This window comes from Xylona heveae, assembly GCF_001619985.1.
Source record: "Xylona heveae TC161 unplaced genomic scaffold L228scaffold_4, whole genome shotgun sequence".
NCBI classification, from domain to species: domain Eukaryota; kingdom Fungi; phylum Ascomycota; class Xylonomycetes; order Xylonales; family Xylonaceae; genus Xylona; species Xylona heveae.
Window position 1 is genome coordinate 1222864 of NW_017264196.1, and position 21748 is coordinate 1244611.

Below are 21748 nucleotides of genomic sequence, written 5' to 3' on the forward strand. Positions count from 1 at the left end.
GCGATCATATTAGCTTTGGCAAAAATACAAAAAGCTCAGCAGCCCCCACCGGCTGCCTACGAAAACCCCCCGTACGAAGATTTTACTCTACAATTAAGTGCCGAACTTGGGTTTTGGTGGGGATCTACAATAATCGTGGGAATGTTGCTATCGTCGGGATTCGAACTCGGTTTCTGGATTGTCGTGAATATCGAACGGTGAATATCGGCGGATTTGGCGAATAGGAGAAGTCGAAAAGCGTGGTTTACGGGACCGGTCAGGCTGAGAGGTGGCGGTTAAACCAACTCTGCCATCATCCCGGCCAGAAGATATCTCGAAGAACTATCTTATATACTGGAGGTTGATTATCTACAATTGGCTGCCACAGCTCTCAGCATCGACTGCCACAAACCATCCCCTATACAGCCCAACCACTCGAATCGGCCAACGTTTCTACTCACCTCACCTATCTCGCCGGCTTCCATCCCACAAAGGTGCGTCACCCGCCAACGATGTTTATGGTGTTTCCCCGTCATCTTTCTTCATGGCTCCCTTGCCTGACTCGAGGCATTGGACTACCAAGTAAGCCCTGCGAGCGACCTGCCTCTCATAGTTGAATTTGTCTTTCCAAACAGCTTGTCTTGCTCTTTTTGGGCCCTCGCTTCCGGTTTTAACTGTGTAAACCGATGTCCTTCGTCCACTCTGCTAAACAGTCTTTTTTTTATACCCATCAATGGCTTCCCACTAAGAACAAGACTTCATACTTGTTCGGACGGTTTGTATGAAACAAAAGAGTGAGAATGATAATCTATTTCTTCGGTCATTTGGAGAGAAGCGTATATTGATATGACATATCTTCAGCCCCCTTGAACCTCGAGCGGCTGCACAGCCATATCGAGGTAATTTACAAGTCTATCAGCATTTTGGTATTTTACGTGCGTTCTTCCCACTATCAGCAATCGCAATTTGATGGATAAAGGGAATGAAAACCCATGGCTTTCAGCGGGAGTTTCTCCGGCCTTTAAATTGTCTTCGAGCGTTTATTGCTTGTGAAATGCTTCCATAACCAAGTAGGACTCTTCCTTCCAATGTTAGGATACTGTGGCGGACGAGCTTCCTTCGAAGACTCTAAAAGATTTTTACTAATGATAAAATGCTGGAGTCGAGGGGAAAATCTCAGAATTGAAAAAATATCAGAGGCGTAGTAGAAAAAAAAAACCTTCGATACCCGAAGTAGATATTTTATAAGCCACGTGTAGTTTGTCGTTGGTCGTGCCTGGCTGTGGCGCTGCCTGTGGGATACACCTGGGTCTAGCCGAGAAGAGAGTAACGTCACAACGTCATCTGGCATGTTGATCTTTTTGGAGATCCCAGCTCAGCATCAGAGCGTCAGACCTTGTCCAACTTTCTGCAGGGCAGTTTTTACATACACCCGTCACAATTTAATTCTGAAAGAAAAACACTACCGTCAGCTCATGCAGTAGTATTCAGGAGCAGAAATGTCCTCATCTTCCACCATCTCGCATCGTGATAGGCGAGACAAGTCACAAGAAACAATGAATGGATCTGCTCCGCGGCCGTCAACACCATCGCAAGCTGGCCAACAGCGCCCACCATATCTTCCTACGCCCCTTGAATCAATCCTACTCGCAATATACCCTGCTACACTTCTTCTGGGCTCCCTCTTTTCCCTAATCGATCCCTCTGCCCGCGTCGCTCCATACAGCGCAACCCTCCAGTCACACCCACCGGAAGTCGCACCCTCATATTTTGCGCAAAAAAAGAACATTTTCAACGTCTGGTTTGTCAAGAAGGGATGGTTCTGGACAACACTAGCGTATTTCATCTTTCTGTTCACTCATCCATCGACCGGCCCTTCTCGCCATCCCGTCTTAACGCCGAGGCGAGTGCGCGGTTTTCTGCGCTGGACAGCGGTCACACTATGGTGGATGGTCTTGACACAATGGTTTTTTGGACCTCCTTTAATCGACCGAAGCTTCCGCTTCACTGGAGGACAATGCGAGCTCGTACGCGACCCTGAGGCAAGGGAAGATATGAGCGCTCCGCGCGAAATTCTGTCCGCTACTGCCTGCAAGCTCGCAGGTGGAAGTTGGAAGGGAGGTTATGACATTAGCGGGCATGTGTTCATGCTTGTGTTGGGAAGCGCTTTTCTATGGCTGGAGATACTCCCGGTTGTTCTGCGCTCTGCGGGGCTTCGCGAAGATCGTATTATCAAGACCCCAGCCGGAGAGGTCAGGGAATCTGGACGTGAGGTTGAGGTGGAGAGCATCGGAACGGCACCTCACGCGCATGGAGATCCGAGTACCGGAGTCAAAGCTGCCGTTGTGGTTGTTGCTCTATCGTGGTGGATGCTGCTTATGACAGCGGCCTATTTCCACACTTGGTTCGAAAAGGTTTGTGATTGGACCCCTGGAATAATGCCTTCGTATAATGCTAATATAAACTCTACCAGTTTACCGGTCTTGTGGTCGCCTTTTTCGGCATATTTTCTGTCTATTTCCTCCCTCGAGCTGTACCCGCCGTGAGGAATGTGATAGGTATGCCCGGCGTATAAGAAGACTATCATCTCTTCCGTTCTTCTAGCATAAATCGTTTCTTAACTCAGCTTAATTTCACAAAGTATCTTTGAGGGCATCTGGTCGCTGAGCATTTATTGCGATACTTTGCCCAAATATGCGGAGAGACCATATATTATGTCTCCCCAAGTATTCGTTTCTTTCTCTTTCAAAAGTCGCCAAGCTCTTTTGCCAATTTTAAGCGCAAGAAATCCAGCTCTCGAAATGGTAAATCTTCCATCCATTCCGTTATTTGAAGCAAACAGGATACAGTCACGGCATGATTAGAGTTCTCCACTCGTATTCATTCGATATCACCGTTCATATTTAGAAATATGTCATACGTCAAGGATTATATTATTAGAGATAATACAAGTCTGGAAAAGTCTGACAAATAACGATCCCAAGATAAAGTGCATTTACCAAAGTTCAAAACCAACCCAGAAGAGAAGAGACTAACATGGTTTTGAACACCTATTTTCCATTCGCTGATCTCTTCATGTACTCGTCAATCCGAGCTCGGACAGATTCCACGAATGGTCTTGGAGCATCATCTGCAAACTGCATATTCATTCTCGCAACCGTCACTGCTTTTTCCTTTGTGGAGCGCTCAAGCATGAGCTTCTCATACGACTTGATGGCTTTTGGAATGTCGTCCATAGTCTGCAAAATCGCATGCGCTAGATCCAATGAATCGCACATGGCCAAGTTGACTCCCCTTCCGGCGAATGGTGTCATTAAATGAGCAGCATCGCCCACAAGAGTCACACCAGGCTGCGAGTCCCACTGCTCTTCAACAGGGAGCATGTAAAGCGGGCGGGCAACGTACTCTTTGGCAAGTCGAATGAGGTCGAGATGAATGGACTGGATCTCGGAGAACGTCTGAAGCAGCAATTCCCGCACCTCCTCGGTGTCCTTTAGATCAATCCTAGCATCCGCGACCCATGACTCTGGTGCGCGAAAACAGGCGTACATTTTGATCCGACCCTCGCCGTTACGCTGAGCCGCGATTCTTTTGTTCGGTCCATATATGAAGTAGCTACCATCACCGACCATCTTTGAAATTTCGGGGTAGTCTTCCTCTACATTCTCGAAAGTCCATTCCACACCAGCAATACCTGAGTAAAACGGCTTCACAGGCGATACGAGCGGCCTGACTTTCGACCAGGCGCCGTCTGCGCCAACGATAAGGTCGAATCCTGTTTGCACGCCGTCTTCGAAATGAATAGTCCCATTACCCTCTACTCGGCGCACGTTGCTTCCCCAGCGAAAATATTCCGCGGGCAGTGAGTCGAGCAGCATCTGGCGCAGTACCTTGCGATCAATTTCAGGGCGTTGTTCGCCGGTGCCTTTGAAATCGATTTGTCGCTCGCCGCTGGCGTCTACAATAACGAGAGCTTCCCCTTCAGGCCGAGAGTGACGAAGGAACTGGTCCCACAAATTTGACTCCTTCAACGCGCGCTGGCCAGCATCGGGGTGTAGATCAAGCGATCCGCCTTGGAGCCGCGCCTCGGAGTTTGCTTCGCGTTCAAAAATAGTCGTCTTGACTCCATTGACATGCAAAAGTCGAGCCAAGGTCAGACCGGCAGGGCCAGCTCCAATAATAGCGATGGATAGGGTATTGGAGCGAGTCATATTTGTGATGAAGTGGGAGAAGTAAATTGATATAAAATTCGCAAAGAAGATATAAGACCTCTGACAAGCAGTTATGGAACGGCGGTTAGAGAAGCCTTTTCAAGTCCGATTGTTCGTATATCTGAGTAGTTTGCTCGATGATGGCGCTGAGGTAGTGAAGTTGACTGCATTCTTATATCTAAGAGTTGGGACCCCTCTAAAATCGTGTCCACGTCACTTATGCACCAAAAATAAGCTACTTGAAGCCCAAAAGCCATTGTTGATAGAGCATGGATAAGCAGTTCCCTCCGCCAGTCAGCAGTATCACCCCCGGACGATCCGCGGACGACTCGGAGCTAGGTTAGCTCCGCGGGATTCCCGAGGAGCTCCGAGAGATGATAATCAAGATTTATAAGATAGCAAGATCTAGATATGATTAGATCGATTTCCCAAGAAACGAGGATCTAGACAGAATCAAGAAGTACTCGTAGCCTGAACAGAGTAATTGTGAAGGCTAAAGAACCGCTATTAAATGGTGCAAGTGAAACTGATAATTGTTTCTTTGAAGACCTTTGATTTCTATAAAGCGGTACTTATTTCGATATACACCTTTAAGGCAGTTGGTGTATCATGCAACAATTGGACAGAAAGCGACAGCATATTATCAGTTCAACACTGACAATGACTAGGATACAAAAGTCAATCTATGACCTGTATATACCTAGTAATTTGGACGCTCTTGATACTCGTATCAATATTTCATATTATTCACTGACTTTGCAGTGAGTACTTGGCAAGTCGTCGTCAGGGTTCGTGATTAGGGCAACCCTAAAAAGGGACTCGCTTACATTACTGGCCCACACACAAACGTGCCGAAACGAGCAAATTGGCGCTAAGCGAGGTCTTGCCCTCTGCCGGGAGAACCCTCAACGACCGAAATCCACGAGCACGACAATTGCGCAGCTCTGTCCCTCCCCCTCGACCACAACACCGGCAAAGGACAGGCAGAGACTCCCGTCGTCGTCCCACTCGCAATCATGGCCGCCCTTAACAAGATTGCGCCCAACAGCCCCTCGCGGGCTCAGCCGTCCGAGCTGGAGACCAGCATCGCCAACGCCATCTACGACCTCGAGTCCAACATCCCGGACCTGAAGACTGCTCTGCGGCCTTTGCAGTTCGTCTCCGCCCGTGAGGTACGGTTCCGCTTTTTGTTACAAAATCCCCGCTTTGTCGCCGTCGAAAAAAAAAATCAGATGTTGGAAAACGCGAAAGGCATTGGCTCGGTCAAGAAACGTGAAATCGGGTTTCAAGGTCATGGGAGGATGAATCAGGAATCTTGCAAGGTTCCGTGAGCTCTGAGTGAGCCGCGGACCCTGAAGCGAACAAAGAGGAGGAATCACAACTGGTCGAGCCAATGACTTGCGCGTCGAGTTTTTCGTGGAGGACTTAAAAGCGACATTTAGAGCGTCAGCGGAAATTATGCGATTGTTGCTAACGTTTACGAATAGATCGAGGTTGGCCACGGCAAGAAGGCTATTGTCATCTTCGTCCCTGTTCCCCTTCTCCAGGGCTTCCACAAGGTTCAGCAGCGGTACATTTCCCTCTCCATCTCCCCTTACCTCAGAACGCTTCCCTACGATCAGGAGAAATACCCTCCCCATCAGAGAGCAACAAAAGACAAGCCTTTCGGATTTCGCTGGGGACATAGAAAGCTGACGGATAGTCTTTGAATTAGCCTGACCCGTGAGCTCGAGAAGAAGTTCTCCGACCGCCACGTCCTGGTCCTTGCTTCTCGCCGTATCCTTCCCCGCCAGAAGCGCTCTGCCCGCTCGCGGACCTCCCAGACCCAGAAGCGTCCCCGGTCCCGGACTCTGACCGCGGTCCACGACGCTATCCTCGGCGACCTCGTCTTCCCCGTTGAGATTGTCGGCAAGCGTCTCCGTACCCGTGAGGACGGCAGCAAGGTGACCAAGGTCATCCTGGACGAGAAGGAGCGGGGCGGCGTCGACTACAGACTTGACACCTACTCTGAGGTTTACAAGCGGTTGACCGGCAAGGGCGTCAACTTCGAGTTCCCCCAGAACTCGGCTGAGTTCTAAATGCGTTGATTTTTTCCTCTCTGATGGCATTGCGTCTTTGTTGGCGTGCTCGTCGGTAGTGGGTTAGTGGTTGGTCTTGATGACGAGTGTGTGAAGATAGATGAAGAAGAAAAAATATTCCACGGTTCTTTTTCTCTACTCTTTTCTCTTATGGGATAATGGCGGGACAGGGCAAAAAATTACCCACTGTGGCCTTTATTGGCTGTGGTTCTTGTTTAAACTTTTGCATGGCTTTTGCTACGTGTATTCTGGCTTCTGGGTTGCTGTGATACGTACGGAGCCAGCCTGTATTTCCCCACACGACATGATAGCATTCGAAATCATTCATCCACTTTCCCCGGTCGACTTTTCTAAGCGCCCTTTGCCATATCTCTCAGTCACGGTGATTCTTGCGTCCATATTGGGAACCCCCTTTTAAATCGATCATTCGAAACTTTATCATGTGCCCCTAGAGTGATAACCCCAATGCGCTTATCTTACGCCTTGATTGAATCAGATCATATGTTGCGAGATAACTCTATATCTATGATCGTACCGACATGACAACATTACATTTAAAGCCCATCAAGCTATCTTTGATATCCGACCTACGCCCAATACGCACCAATATGCCAATTCTCTCTTCACCTTCTTTTCCCCACGCTTATTCCTAACGATGACAGCGTCATCCGCAGCAGGCCCATCTTCGTCTTCACTCGATATGTCCGCCTCGTAGTTGATTCTCACGAAAACGGGTATTTCCAGAACATCTTCATCCTCTTCCAGCCCTGTCTCGCCAGGAGGCTCATCAGGATTGGAATCATGTTTTCCAGGATTATTAGTCGCCGCACTCTTGTTGGGCTTTGAAGAGGGAGACTCTTCATCTAGGTTTGCCGGGACAACTTCCAGCACGATGGTCGTCCAGTTGCGGCCCGAATCCCAGATCTTTCCAGCCTCTGCTTGTACAGGTCCGTCGAAGTCGGCGGCTGCTCGTGCGCGTTTGGCTGCGTCAAGAGCAGCAGCTGCGCCGGGCGTCGGTTGCGATTGATTTCCAGCTGCGCTTCCTCTGCTTTTTGCGCCAGGACCAGGCTCGCTCCCGCTGCTGCCGGCAGCAACGTCTGTGAGAGCTTCGTCCCACATGTCTGTGTTAGCGCCAATGTCGAATTGCGGGCAGAGAATGGTGACTTTGGATCCGAATCGGCCGGGCGTGCGGGCCGGCGTGGCAAGCGTGACGCGGACAGGGTCGAAGAGGGGGTTGTGTAGTGTGAGGAGGAATTGGGTGGGGATGAGAGAAGGTAGGGCTTGGAGGTTGATGGAGGGAGCAGTTGGAGGAAGGGGAGTAGGAGCAGCTGTTACCGCTGGAGCTGCGGACGGAGGAGCAGGAGAAGGGACAAGGGGCTTGAGGGTCATTGTAGGTACGTAGTTTCTGTTCGCGGTTGAGTCAGCTGGTGAATAGAGGATAATGATAGTGTACATCATTGGAGAGAAAGAAGAGATGGAGCTAAGAGATGGGCATGGAAACTTACAGTGCTACAAGGCGAATACGGTACCGCGTGCTGGCGACTTTACTCTCCGGTTTTGTAAGAATGTGCCGACACGTTCGGCATCGTCTGGCGCGTTTCGTACGAAGAAGCGTAGGGACTGGCCGCAGGTCACTGCACAGGAACAGAGTGGTTAGTATTTTCGAAATGATCAATGGGTCAGGTTTTACCAACGGGTGGTACATACGACAGGAATCGCGCATCTCGGTTTTGCCAGGATTGCTGCTCTAGTTTTGCCGCTGTAGAAAATAAATTAGTTATCATTACTACTGGCGTGTACGAATAATGGATCGACTTACTTCCCTCCCATCCTACGCTTTTCATTCGCTCAATAATTTCATCCTCTCCTTTGGCATCAAATAGCTTAACCCCTTCATCTTCACCAAAAGCCTCACGCATTGGCCTTATTTTGTCCTTCGGCCTGTGTGAAGAGAGTCTTCCTGCTCGAGAATATAGCCCCATTATCCGTGACAACGCTCCTGGTGATCCGTATCCAAATTCGTTATTTCCCCCGAAAGGGGATGACGCAGAAGTTTCCGCTAATTGGTCTGTGTAAAATGCTCTTATATTTGAAAAGTGGTCATCCACATCCTCAATTTCCTTATGCTGCTTCCAGGAATGATCATCTTCCTCCTCTGCATCATTGGTATCTCCTCTCTTCCTGCGATCGCGTTCTCCGTCACGCTCTTTCCGTGTCAGCGTTGGCTGTCCACCATTTCGCATTCTCAATAGTTGCCCAGCAATTGCAGACGGTCTGTCAAATCGAATTCCGATATCGAGTGAGCTCCATGCACAATAAGGGCAGGAGAGTATCCAGGATAAGTCTCTAGGGTCTGGCTTTTCGAGCGCGTTGACGGACAAAGGGGATGTGCAAATGGGACATTGGAAACAGTTCCGAGTGCATCTGCCTCTTGATTAGATTTTCATGCATTTTGATCCGCTGTAGGTTCGCCGCATTGCCAGACGCGTGGCTAAGAATAGGAGATGAAAACTCATACCTATTTCCCTCTGTCTTGACCGCACTGCTGGGCGACTCAAATAGACAGCTCGGACAGTACCAACAGAGCACCTCCTCCAGCGCGCATCGCGGACACCTGATTTGACGACAATCTTCGCAAAACAACAAATGCTCTAGAGGGTATAAAGAATAATTCGCGCGGGGATTTCGTGGGTCAAACGTCTTCTCGTCTTCCTCGTCGTCATCCTCCGCATTTTCGCGGGACAAGCGGTTCGAATAAGGCCATACCGGTGGCAGTGTTGTTTCGCTCGCACAGGGGCAGGATATGTAAAGGTAAGGAAAAGACAATGCCATTCTGTAATATAGGAGCCCAGCTCCCTAGGAGCTGTGGGAAAAGAGAATTGGTACAAAATCTCGAAATGATATTCCGCATTGACAGTTTCCGACAATTGTTGATAGTTGGACGTAAAGGGATGTTTGTCTTGTTTGTTTCGCTTTCAATATCAAATGGCGTTTCAGGAACATCTCGTCTACCCAAATTCAGGGTCTCCGACTTGACTCTCAACGTCACTGTGTTTCTTTCCCCAGAATAATGAGCTCTTAGCTCAATCAGCGATTCTCGTGCAATTGTGTGGGCCAGTACAAATCCACAAAATAAATATTATTTTCATAGAGAAATTGTATACTAATGTGAAACTATCGCGCCTTTTTCTCAATCAATTTTGCCCATTGCTGGGCAGGCAGCCTTGTTACCCGCGATGAAGTCCGTTCCCCGCATCTCCGCATTATCGTTGACTGCTTCCCGCCATACTATATCGACACGAGCAGGGCATTCAATTTTCTGTCGGTATTACGCTGTTCAAGCCCCTGGTGCTCCAACTCTCGAAATATTCAACAAGCATGCAAAATACCTCCAGAAAGAACGCGCAGCGTCCAACGCTGAAGCTAGCCGAAGGGTAGACTACCTCCGAGATGAGGTTGCAACGAGGTTATGTGAGCGATTACTTGTACGTGCTTCTCGCCATTTCATAATCACTCTTATTTCTCTTAATACCTAACTCCATTGCCTCTCAAGGAAGGGACTTCGAATAACTAATTGTAAATCTGCCCTCTCTAGTTCATTAACAGATCGCTCCCTCATGTCCTCGACCTTGGTGCCAATGCATGCCATATTTCACGGATCTTGACCCTTTCCAATCTAGATCCAGATCCTTCCTTGCCTCCAGCTCCGCCGCTGTGTAATCGAATCGAGAAACTTACTGCTGCGGATGCGTCTCCAACGATGCTCTACCGCGATGCATCTCTGCCTTATAACAATGACTTGAACATTCATCGGGAGGTTCTTAATGACCCAGAGCATCTCCCCTGGGAACCGAACACTTTCGATGCTGTGCTTAGCAGTCTCTCACTGCATTGGATCAACGATCTGCCAAGCGTCCTTGCGCAGGTAGAATCGATACTCAAGCCAGATGGCCCGTTCTTGGCTGCTATGCTAGGCGGAGACTCACTTTACGAGCTACGTACCTCTTTGCAATTAGCTGAGATGGAGCGACGGGGCGGTGTAAGCCCACGCGTCTCACCCCTTGCTGATGTGCGGGATGTTGGAGGCTTACTGCAGCGGGCTCGCTTCAAGCTGTTGACTGTAGACGTGGATGATATTATTGTGGATTATCCGGATTCATTTGCGTTAATGACAGATCTGCAAGCCATGGGTGAAAGTAATGCCGTACTGGGAAGGGAGCCAGGTCCAATTCCACGAGACGTCCTGCTGGCAGCCGAACCAATCTATCGGGAACTGCATGGGAATGAAGACGGGACGCTACCGGCGACCTTCCGGCTCATTTATATGATCGGATGGAAGGAAGGACCGGGCCAAAAAGGGCCTTTGGAGAGGGGAAGTGGACAAACGAACATGAAAGATATCCTAGAAGGCAATGATAAGAAATAGATGGAGTAACTCTCTGGTATTGCGAAAGATCATGTATTTAGATATATTCCTCTTGTGGTGCTGGATAATATAGTATGGGCTGGATTGATCTTCTACAGGCGTCGATGCGCAAATGCTGTATATATTCGGGAGGGTTTGTAACAGCCGGTGAAGAAAAAATATACGCGCCAAAATTCTTTGTTTGGGTGCCCGACATAGTTAAATATCCTTTTCCTTTCCACGACGATGGCGAAAAAGGTGGCTCTGTATCACCTCGCCCGAGCGCAGAGATCATTCTGTGAGATTCTTTGAAGAGCGCAAATCATTACAAATTCATACTGTTCTCCGATCTGTCATAACACGAACGATACTACCAGGGCCCGCAATCTCGACCAACTGTTGAGACCTTGTTAGCAATGGGTACAACTGTGAATCAAGACGACATTGTGCGAAAATCATTGTATTACCTTTTCGTGCCAGCTCAATAAAACGCTCATGGCCTGGCCAGAGCCTTCTCCGCCACCCCGAGAGGTGATCTGCGAGAACCCTGTGGGTTGTGGTGAAATTGGCTTGCCGGCAACGCTCGAGGGTTGCGTTAATGACATTCCCTTATACCTGAAAGCCACGCTCATCAGGTTAATTGTTCGCGAATGCGAGAATGGAAGGCGGTAAAAAGATGAGAAATTTTGAACAGAGGCACCTTCACAGTCTGTAATGGTCCTCATCCTTTCAGGCAGAGGTGTAGCTAAGCTATGGTCACGGAGACTTACAGGTATTTCATCAAAATATCCAGAGTCTCACTTCCGCCTTCGGATTGATATATGCGGGTCAATATGGGGGACATCTCTGCTTGCTTTATTGACTGGAGAATCTCGATAACGGTAGCAAGATGGACTTCCTGTTTACGTGGACATCATCAGCAATACTGAGCTAGAGCAAGATTACCCTGAGGGGTATGGAGGCAGGATTAAGTGAGGAACGTCTAATCACCTTTGCTTTGTCATCGCCACCGTATGGCGCATTCTGAAGCGCGCCGATCAGAGCGCCCTCTGCATCTCCACCTCGAAGAAGCTGTCTGATCTGTCCAGCTAAGCTCTGCACATCGGCAGCAGAGACTGGTACCAAAGGCGGAAGAAGAGTTGAGGTATCGAAGTTGATCGAGGAATCGGGGTCCAAACGATCGACGTCAATGGTGCGATAATTAACGTAGGCCATGTTGGATATCGTATGAAGCTTGGAATGAAAGCTGTTATGACGGAATTGGCTATGCTGGGTTGACTAGGCGTAGTTTGGATGCCCGTGTTATGTATGAGGGAAGATTACTCCCTGATCGAACTTCTTGAGACGGAGGAAGAGTCGTCAAAGACGTACTGGGTTGGAGCCTGGACGACAGCTTAAGCTTCCTGGTGTCCTGGCTTGGAGGTGAGCTGCGGATGATGCCCCTCGGACGAGACGCGGTACGCTAATCTTGGGAAACCATTAGCGCAGCACTCCAGTCTTTTATTCTTCACCGTAGAGCCTAGCATCTCTTAAACAGAACGCAGAAGAGAAGGCATCCGAAGGAGCTCTAGTTAAGATACCTTGCGTAGTAGGTAACTTTTGCTCTGGTCCTTCGCGGATCCATAACGGGACTACATAACCGGAAATCTTACAAGGGCTCACTATTTGACGCATTCTGGCATGTCGATAATGAAATTGGAAATGTCACAAGAAATGGAGCGATTAAATATCACTTCACCATGAGATATCTTTCAACTGTTTCACATGTCTGCGAAATTTATCATATTGGACAAATGAGGATCTCAAACGAAAGAAAATCGTGCACGTCGTGCGTATGATTAAGGCTAGGATTATGATTATGATTATAGATAATACTTTTATAATACGTATACGTCTCGGCCGAGACAATGACGGACCATTTCCCGTCCCAAATATAGCCAGTTGCATAGTAATTGTAGCGTCCAGATGCGCACTGTTAGAAGCAAATGTGTGCAGATTGCAGATTGCAGACGCAGATGCGCCGCCGTGGCGGGCCGGACCCAGATCCCCGATCGCCGCCCCTGCGCATTTGCAGATGATTCCCTTGCCTGTTACCCCCCTCCCCCAACTCCAAAAAAACGCTTGCACCGAGAAAGAGAGGACCTCCGCAACGGATCGAGAATGCAAGATAGCGCCGCCCGGATCGCCCTCCCCGGCGCTAAACCCCAGGTCTAAAATGTGACCTGGGGTTTGGGTTTGTGATACCAATTTCCCCGATAATAATCCGTCCATCCTTCAAGTGAAGATTGGGCGCGACCTCCTCAGAACGCCCCCATGTCTGCGCGAGTATCTCTCGGACGCTTCAACGCTCCTCCAGAATAGGGAACCCATGTCTAAGCAGAACAGAGGTGGCGCGTCCGAACAGGTCACTTCTAGACCGGTAACAAATGGACGAAAGCCTCCACAAAGAAAAGAAGGAAAATAACATGTCCCAAATTGCCCCGAAGCGGCCGTAGTCTAGTCCAACGCCAAAAACCGAAAAGAAAGCAAGTAACTTTTGTGTGATGGCCGAGAGTGGTAGTAATACATCGAATGAAGAAAATCCGTCGCTAAGATGCAAGGACGTGGGAAACGACAAGACCGAATGAAAATCCAATGCGGCAAAAGGGATAATCCGGTTCAGAACGAATCGCTTCGTGCTTATGAATATATCGCTGAAAAGATGATTTGGGTATTAAATGCTGATAAGTGGTAAGATCGCCTTTGGGTATGATGCCGACGAAAAGTCTAATGCAATGGAGATGCGCAGTCGACAAGACATGAGTGTAGGGATAGAGGTAAGGATAGAGGAGACGTTTGTCGGGGGTGTCGGGCCTAATGCATCCATTAGCAAGGTGCGCTTTGGGACATTCGATGAGGCGATGCGACGCGTCGGCTTTAGCAGACGGAAATCTTACCTGTCAAAACCAACACGCCCGCGATGCGAAAAGAACCAAAGAAAAAATGTATACGCAGCATCTCCAAAGACCGAAATGAAAGGTAAGAAGGGCGAAGTGGTGGAAATCCATTGGGTAAAATTCGCGATCAACGTTTTGGCGGGGGCTGATTGGGCTTTTGCACACCCGTCGTATCGTATGCTCCGCGACCCATGTTTGAAATAGCAGCGTCCCTGACGAGCATTGAAGAAGGAAGAAGCGTTCTTCGCACTGCCCAGTATATTAGCACTTTCTATCAAGGAACTCTAACTCGGCTTTTAAATCGCTCCACGGATGGACCATGGGTGAGCATCTCTGAGCTGACTCACAATTGTTGCTAGGAGAGTATGCACCTAATGTAGCCAGCGTTGTCTCCGCCGTAAGCTGATTGCAGCGGAATTGTTGATTGATTGCCGTGTAGGATCTTCGTCTAATGTAGGGAAGCTGCAAATTTGGACCAAGTTTTTAAACGCCGAGGTAGTGTTGAAAAGTCTGCGAAAGGAAGGCTCGCAATTGAAAAATTGTAATTATTGTAATAATGAATGACAATGGGTGATGGCAGACGTCAATATATAGAGATCGCAGAGCGGTGCTTGGTTCCACGACGTGGTGTCGTTGACGGCTGCGACAGGTCAAATCGCAACAGAGGGGCCACAAAAAAAAGTTCAATGAAGCAAGCAATCGAGCAGGAAGCCGGGCCACAGGGGTCAAGAACAGAGCTATCACAGCCAATGGTAGCTCCCCCAAATATGACTGCGCGACAGGAAGCTGGGGCCGGAAGGGTTGATATAGCATGCCGACGCCCCTTAGGAAGCTCATAGCCGAGACAAGGAACGATGAGATTATCCCTTTCCTTCAAAGAAACGAAAGTTTCCTGAGCCGGCCTGGGCCGCGGGAAGAACAGATGACGCAGGACTGTGTCTGTTCGAGCGACCGGGGGGGTTGCTTTTTTTTGCAAGTGTGTGGCAGGGTCCATCAACGACCGAACGGCCAAGGGGAGACCCAAAAATTGGAACCGTCTGAACTCTGGGGGGGTGGTCGGTTGCTTGAGGTGCGGGATTCACCAGGGCGAGAAGGTGGGAACGAAGGAAATGTTTCTGCCTGGGTTTGGGGTACAAAGTCTCTCATTTCACCATACATTATTCAAATCATCACACTTATGCTTCGTGTCCAGGCGTTTCATCTCAAAAGGATTTACGCCATCATTCCGCTTTTGGACTTTGTTCTTTACGTATCGCCGTCAAGCTTTGGCGCCACTACTCTACGAAATTGTGCTTGTACTCCGTAGGGGAGCAAAAGAACAGAGAGACACACAGAGTCAAAGCCAGCTTTACAGGGGAAATAGAGCCGTGGAGATACTGCAGCTAAGGGAAAGAGAGGGAGCCATTCTTGCACCATGGCTTTTCTTCAGCACTGTTAGTCTCTCGCCTTTTCTTTTTTCTGCTTGTCCATAGTCACTTTTTGTCTTTTCTGAAAATTTTGGGCCTTTTCTGGTTCGGGATCATCGACTGGGACCCTTGCGTGTACCTGCAGGAACCTGCAAGGCCCAGCGCGTCAAGCCACGGCAGTAATCAAAGAACGACTTTAACTCGTTTGGAAACCCCTGACCCCATCTATCGAGAGATTTCCAGACAGCCGTGAACCCATGGTTCGTTCGGTCTCAGCTAACGAGGCTTTTGGAAGGCCCCAATCGATCCTTGTGCCTCTCTACACCCAGACGGGAAGGAATTAGCCACGACCCAAGACGGAAAAGGCCCAATTGAGAGAGGCGAACCACCGAAAGAGAGTGAAGGAAGATGAAAGCTCGGGTATTGTGGGTCCAGGGTCCCAACCGGCTGTCCTTTAGCTGTTTGGTCGGGCGGGCTATCGTTGGTAGGGCATCAAACACCACTCTCGGCTGATTTTTGGGGAGATGTGAATGGCCAAGGAGGCGGGAAAAGGCAGCATTTTGTTAGGCCCAGGTTCCCTGACAACGGTCGGCATGGTTCATGTGCCTGGTCGCTTCGCCGAGACGCTGGTACCCTACTTCGCCCGCTGGGGTACTTTATATGGTGGGCACAACGTCCGTTGCACATTGGACGGCGTCATAGGAGAGTATATGCCACCCATCGCTTCTATTCCCAGCTCCTCGGATGGGTTGCAAGTACAGGCACTCAAAGCACTAATGCCTGAGGGCTAATTAATCGTTTTTGTCAAGGGTATATCCATGTTCACATTGATATATTTGTCACCTTGAGAGTCCTCCTGGGAACAAGACGATCGGAATGGAATGATGAAGAATTCTGCTTCAATTAGCCCCAGCGTTCGGTATCTGATCTCAGTAGATCCTTCTTCCTGGGTCTTTCTGCAGACTAGGCTGCATTTTCTGCTGCATGGACGCTGACGAGTCAACGCCACATAATCAGGGGACTGATATCGCTACCAGGTAGCTGTTTTGGATCAACTCTTCAAAAGTGGCTCCCGCGCATGCAGGCTAATTGAGTTCGGGACTGCTAGAAATTCGCGTCGGCAGAGCAATTGGACGATGGGCAACGGGAATTGCAGATCAGTTCTTTGTAGCCAGTGGCAAGCTAGAACTCAGCTAGAAGCCACCAACGCATCGGACGGGTATCCGCAGAGTTTCCGGATTCTCAAAAGTGGGAATAGACCCACGATCGACAGGGACCAAGCTGCGATGATCCTTCAAGTTTGGCCGAGAGAAGCTCAACCAAGCTTGACGACGTTTAATCTAACGCGGCTTGCCCCTCTTCCTTTCGACTTCCATGCCTGCCAAGCCGTCTGATTTATCATCTAGGGTACGAACGCTGTAGGTGACCAGCCGTTGTCAAATGGCTTCGTCACAGCTTTCGCAGTTCTTTCCAGAAGCGCTCAGATCGTTGATCTCCCTCGGTACCGAGTATCAATTACTCCCAGTAGCTCAGGGGTTCAAGATTTACCCCGAAAGCAGTTTTGCTGGCGGCGCGATACTGGCGCCGGCGCTTCAACGGTAATTAATTAGGTAGTTTCCTTTAGTTAGGCCGCTTCTCTTTCCGAGGCCGCAGGCTCTCTGAATTCGGGACGACACCGATCGATGGTTGGGCTGCCTCACTAGAGGGTAACGTACCATTGGGAAGGGACGGGACCGAAGATGCTCGGTACCAAAGTTCATGGTAATCTTAGGTATAGTGGCGCTCCCTTCCCATGGGTCTGGAGATGTGCTCAACAAGTTGAACTGTGTCGGGTGATTTCTCATTTCATTTGGCCATTTCATGCATTGAGATATATCTGAATCGTTTGACGACAGATTAAAGCTGACCCTGGACGTGTCTTTCATGATTCATTTTGGATATGATCAAGTGATCCCAGCCACATCGGAGGCTTGCAAAGTTCATGCAATTGAAAATTTTTTTTGGTATTTTGAAAATTATTATATCGAATTTGACGGCCATCCCTTTCCTGGCCGAAGCTGGAATGCCATTGGCGCTTAGGCACAGGGCTGCAGCGCGCCTGTTCGTCCGATCCCTTGATCTGGATCCTACAACATTGCCGATATCCCTTTTACGCAGGTGGGCGCCACTCCCCTTGGCTTATGGCTTGGCTCCAATCTCCTAATGTTTTCTTCTTCGTCAAATAATCTTCATCTCTTCTACACAAGACAACTGAACCTAATTCGGATTCTGCAGCGCACAGGGCCCCTGGCAGAACGATGGGTCACTTATGCATTCTAGGCCACTCCCGATTGCCGCAAAGGTTAATCACGTCGCACCAGACATCAGACAACCACGGGGAGCTCCTCCCGAACGGGGAAGAACAGCTTTAGCTTCCAGACATGCAGTTGCTCAACCGTAATTGCGGTTTCCCCGGAAAGGACAACATGTAAGGTCACTTTTTATGCTGGCCGCCCCCATCGATTCTGCTCCCCACGGGTCCTCATCCGAGATGCCCCCTGTTATCTCACCAATCGTCAAGACAGTCAGGCAAATTAATTGACAGGCATCTCTACCCCTGCTTACCTCAAAGCTTCCCTTGAAGTGGAAGTCGATACAAACCAGTGGGCCAAGAACGGTTCGGCGAACCCTAGCTCACCTGCCCTTGCCGCAAAGCTAGGGGAAACAGGAATCGCGGTTCCGCGAGAGACCAAACGCTAGTTTGAGGATTCATTCGAACGCTTTTCTTGGCTTAAATCATGGCGCGGACCCAACGGTCTGGGAGATACAAGGAATAGACACAAATCCGCGCGTAGCATCGTTTCCGGCACTGGTCCTTTCTAGCCTGGCGCTGCCGCTCGCCAGGATCGCGAACGATGATTGACAATATATTTTTTTTTTTAATTGAAAAAGCTAGCGCACAGATGTTTCAAAATAAATTCCAAACTCCATGGATTGAGCTCACTGCAGTACCGATGCACCTTGGGACGGGGCGATCCAAGTTTGCATATACGAATGCCCATCAAAAGAACAATTTGCGATCTTAGAGCAGCAGCACATACCTATTTACCTACTTACCTACCTACTAACCGCTATTATAGGGTACAGTCACTCTCGTCTTGATCTAATGTAGACACATGAAACTGGATGATGACTGAGATTTTCACGGGATGCCTGGCTATCATCGACCAAGTGAGTATTGCGACGTCACAGAGTGATGATCGAATCGCGTCTGAAGGCTGCGCGTACAACCCGCCTATGGCAACCACTTTTGGCTGTCTCTCGTATGCGACTGAGTATATATATTGGGGTCACTTGGCCGGAAACGATCAAGTGTCTTTCATTGCCTTCATCATTATTCTTGTTTTCCAACGAGTTTCTAGTAATTTATCATGTCTTTTCCCATGTGTGATCTCTCAGTACGCTGCTTTCTAGGGCGCGGAAGTGCAGAACCGGCTCGAAGGTGCTTCTCTAGTGGCAGTAACCGCGGCAGCTGCATGACTAGCTACAGAGTGGCTACCTTTTAGTCCATACTATACATCACCTCTCATACCGACATGACGGGAGCGATGTGAGCTGGGTGCCTAGGATCGTTGGATCCGGAAAATCCCACGTGGTGGATGTGAGCGGGACTCCATCTCTCGCTCTAGCAGAGACTACTTCTCTCGATGGGGCATTTCATTACGGGACATGTAAATCTTTCGCGATCCACCTATGAGTGAGACCTTTTGAATGATATACAAGATAGCCCCAGCAGCGAACCGGACATCCATCCTAGCGTTTCATCTCTTTGCCGATAGAAAAGTCTATGTCCGCAGAGTGTCTCACAGCGAGGCACTGCGCATTCTTCAGCATAGACCCTCCACTTCCTTCCCCTGAGCTATTGCATGACCAATCCGTGGACGCTCTGCCGGCCCCACCGCAACCATGTTAGGATGAGTACCGTAGTGGACGATGTTTGGCTAATGGTGAACGGCCGGAAAGATCCGTCATTCGCCAATGTGCACCTCTGCCTCCCGAGAAAGGAACGGCTCAGTATGACAGTAATTACGCGAAGACACTCTATTCTGGAGCCCCTTTTATATTGTTACATGTTGAGGAGCTAAAACGATGGATGAGGCGAAGAACTTTTCACAGTTCCATGTCTGAAAGATGATGGGTTACCGACCACATAAGCAGATGGGTCGTAGGCTTGTGTCTTCAAGGGAGACGACATCCATACAGTGTTGCAGGAGGCAAGAACATTGCCCACATAATTCTGAGGCAGGATGACGAATGATACGGTGGATCAACTCAACAGCTTGATAAATGAGGTAGATGGACTCCCTAGACACGGAAGGTGGACTTAGTCCAGCCCCTATCTCCCGCATAACCTGATCAATTCCTCTTTTACTTCCGCTACTCTTGATAAAGTTCGGGGCATGGATCGACCCCGTTTCCATTCCTCAATCTTTCCATATGGGGGCCGTTATCTCACAACTGCCGTGAGCAAAGACAAGCCTGATGCTTTCGTAAGGGTAAGTTGCAACATAATTGCCGTGGAAAGCTTCAAACCATCAGATAAGACTCGGCAATTGGTTCGTCGCATAAGGGGATATGGTGCATAGCAGAAAAATGATAGACACGATCAGCATGGAACAATAGGTAGGAATCACCCATGTACATTGAAGCACCTGCCAGAACCACCTTAAGTGGGTATTTTTGGTGCGGAATTTGACCCGGAGCTCTCGTTTTCGTCGCGTGGCATGGTCTTATCTGTAACAACCCGCTCCAGCCTTAGAGGAACGATCGCCGAGACGGGAGTAGCAGGAGGTTTGGTTTAGGATCGAAATGAATCCCACGACAGGGAGAGTGACTTTTATTTTTGATCATGAAGAGCAATAGTAACCTGAATTTGACCTAGAGTGAGCCGCATAACTTAGGGAGATCATTTGTAAAGCATAAATATCCTTTATCATATCTGAAAGCGTGTTATTGTTGTTGCTGCTGAGCTCCTGGGTTCTTTGGTGCATAGATGCATAACTTACGCATAAAATATGCTGTGCCCATGATAGGAACTAGTCCGGATATGGGAAGCCCTCGTCATCTCGCCTTCCGCGCTCCGACGTTGGATAGCTTCCCTGGCTACTGGACTCCATCACCAACATCATCTGGTGCTCATTTCCACCTCAGCCCATCAGCCCTATCAAGTATACGAAAGAATCGCCTTACGCCTGGGTACAACACCTGTGCCTCTGATACGATTAATTTCGTTTGACTCTCGCATTCGGTGCCTGTCAGGCCATTCAACCTTGCACAACGCCCTCCCCCAGAGAAAGCTGCTTTTCGCAGGCGGCGGATATCGACTAATAAAATGGCGGACTCAAGAGGGTCAGCGGCACCTAAACCCAGTAGCAGTGTTAAGCTAGTTCTACTGGGTGAATCTGCGGTGGGAAAGGTGGGACAGTATCATCTCTTTAGTCATGCTAGCATCGGCTTTGCAGCACATTAATAATCCTGAATGATTTATTTCCTTCTACTCCAAACTTGCCTCCATGACTTTTAACTAACTTTGCCATTTTCTCTCAGTCATCATTGGTTCTTCGATTCGTCAATAATGATTTTCAGGAAAACAAGGAACCGACAATTGGAGGTAGGTCAATTACTCGCCAAATTCTTGCCTAGCCATGCCCTCGGATTGATATCCACGAATATCCTGCTCGTCTCGTCCGGCTCTTACTCCCCGAAATTTATCATTTTGTTTGAATCTAATGCTTTGCAATACAGCTGCATTCCTCACTCAAAAATGTAATCTTCCAACGCGAACAATTAAATTCGAAATCTGGGATACTGCGGGCCAAGAACGCTTCGCCTCCCTGGCACCGATGTACTACCGAAACGCACAATCTGCGCTTGTCGTTTATGATCTTACGAAGCCTACTTCCTTAACTAAGGCCAAACACTGGGTTGCTGAGTTGCAGCGGCAAGCTTCGCCGGGTATTGTCATTGCTCTTGTGGGCAATAAGCTCGACCTGACGAACGAAACCTCGTCATCCACAGGAGCTAGCGCAAATTTTGCGGGATCAGAAGATGCTGCTGGGGAAAGTGAAGAAAATCACGCAGAAGCGGATGCCGACGCTGACGCCGATGACGAGGAGACTCACGATGCAAGAAAGATATCGACGGCCGAGGGTAAGGCCTATGCCGATGAAGAAGGTCTATTATTCTTCGAGACCAGTGCAAAGACTGGCACCAACGTGACCGATGTATTTACGGCTATTGCCAATGCCATTCCTGAGCACACCCTGAAAGGAGGACGGGGCGCAGCTGCCGCTGCACAAGGCGCGCTTGGCGCTCGTGGCGATGCTGATCCCTCTAGGGTTAATCTTAATGGTCCAAGGAAAGATGTCGGCGCCAAGGAGGGCTGCGCTTGTTAGTTCGAGGGTTGTAGTGATAAAGCGCCCACCATCTGTCCTTCAATGCTCATCAATTCACTCTCACACTCATAATTATGGAGATTTGCGGTCACCCTTTTTCAGTTCAGTAGATACCTCTTTCCGCTCTTTCTCTTCCTATCTTTTCGTCCGTCATTGAACATATCATTTGACCTTTTTTTTTTTTTTTTTTTTTTGAATGTTAATCGTTCTTTTCCTGATATATGTTGCACACGTAAGCTACTTTTTTTAAATGATCTTCTTGATTTTCGAGACGAGCTAGTCCTGCAGCAGAGATTAAA

General features: G+C 49.0%; 7 protein-coding genes across 7 annotated transcripts; 4 read left to right on the forward strand and 3 right to left on the reverse strand.

Moving 5' to 3' along the window:
• The first annotated feature begins 1364 nt into the window (after positions 1 to 1364).
• On the forward strand, positions 1365 to 2945 carry L228DRAFT_282237 (hypothetical protein). The gene is made up of 2 exons (XM_018335974.1): positions 1365 to 2393; positions 2453 to 2945. The coding sequence occupies exons 1-2, from the start codon at positions 1479 to 1481 to the stop codon at positions 2552 to 2554; spliced, it is 1017 nt and encodes a 338-aa protein (XP_018189071.1). The 5' UTR covers positions 1365 to 1478; the 3' UTR covers positions 2555 to 2945.
• An 84-nt stretch (positions 2946 to 3029) lies between these two features.
• Positions 3030 to 4405, reverse strand: L228DRAFT_282238 (monooxygenase; the record flags this gene model as incomplete). The annotated part of the gene is made up of 1 exon (XM_018335975.1): positions 3030 to 4405. Exon 1 carries the CDS (start codon positions 4188 to 4190, stop codon positions 3030 to 3032), a length of 1161 nt encoding a protein of 386 aa, XP_018189072.1. The 5' UTR covers positions 4191 to 4405.
• A 687-nt stretch (positions 4406 to 5092) lies between these two features.
• Positions 5093 to 6447, forward strand: L228DRAFT_246290 (40S ribosomal protein S7E). The gene is made up of 3 exons (XM_018332380.1): positions 5093 to 5362; positions 5678 to 5760; positions 5905 to 6447. Exons 1-3 carry the CDS (start codon positions 5207 to 5209, stop codon positions 6266 to 6268), a joined length of 603 nt encoding a protein of 200 aa, XP_018189073.1. The 5' UTR covers positions 5093 to 5206; the 3' UTR covers positions 6269 to 6447.
• A 265-nt stretch (positions 6448 to 6712) lies between these two features.
• L228DRAFT_282240 (hypothetical protein) lies at positions 6713 to 9128 on the reverse strand. The gene is made up of 5 exons (XM_018335976.1): positions 8787 to 9128; positions 8088 to 8692; positions 7976 to 8027; positions 7774 to 7902; positions 6713 to 7673 (listed from the first exon to the last, which is right to left on the reverse strand). Exons 1-5 carry the CDS (start codon positions 9098 to 9100, stop codon positions 6833 to 6835), a joined length of 1941 nt encoding a protein of 646 aa, XP_018189074.1. The 5' UTR covers positions 9101 to 9128; the 3' UTR covers positions 6713 to 6832.
• Positions 9129 to 9441: 313 nt separating this feature from the next.
• L228DRAFT_282241 (S-adenosyl-L-methionine-dependent methyltransferase) lies at positions 9442 to 10694 on the forward strand (the record flags this gene model as incomplete). Its single annotated transcript, XM_018335977.1, has 2 exons — positions 9442 to 9753; positions 9864 to 10694. Exons 1-2 carry the CDS (start codon positions 9505 to 9507, stop codon positions 10692 to 10694), a joined length of 1080 nt encoding a protein of 359 aa, XP_018189075.1. The 5' UTR covers positions 9442 to 9504.
• Positions 10695 to 10850: 156 nt separating this feature from the next.
• Positions 10851 to 11977, reverse strand: L228DRAFT_117928 (Arp2/3 complex 16 kDa subunit ARPC5). Its single transcript, XM_018328965.1, has 4 exons — positions 11664 to 11977; positions 11444 to 11571; positions 11141 to 11288; positions 10851 to 11069 (listed from the first exon to the last, which is right to left on the reverse strand). The coding sequence occupies exons 1-4, from the start codon at positions 11886 to 11888 to the stop codon at positions 11007 to 11009; spliced, it is 564 nt and encodes a 187-aa protein (XP_018189076.1). The 5' UTR covers positions 11889 to 11977; the 3' UTR covers positions 10851 to 11006.
• Positions 11978 to 20183: 8206 nt separating this feature from the next.
• L228DRAFT_246296 (ras-domain-containing protein) lies at positions 20184 to 21602 on the forward strand. Its single transcript, XM_018332381.1, has 3 exons — positions 20184 to 20470; positions 20602 to 20665; positions 20800 to 21602. Exons 1-3 carry the CDS (start codon positions 20387 to 20389, stop codon positions 21447 to 21449), a joined length of 798 nt encoding a protein of 265 aa, XP_018189077.1. The 5' UTR covers positions 20184 to 20386; the 3' UTR covers positions 21450 to 21602.
• The last annotated feature ends 146 nt before the right edge of the window (positions 21603 to 21748 follow it).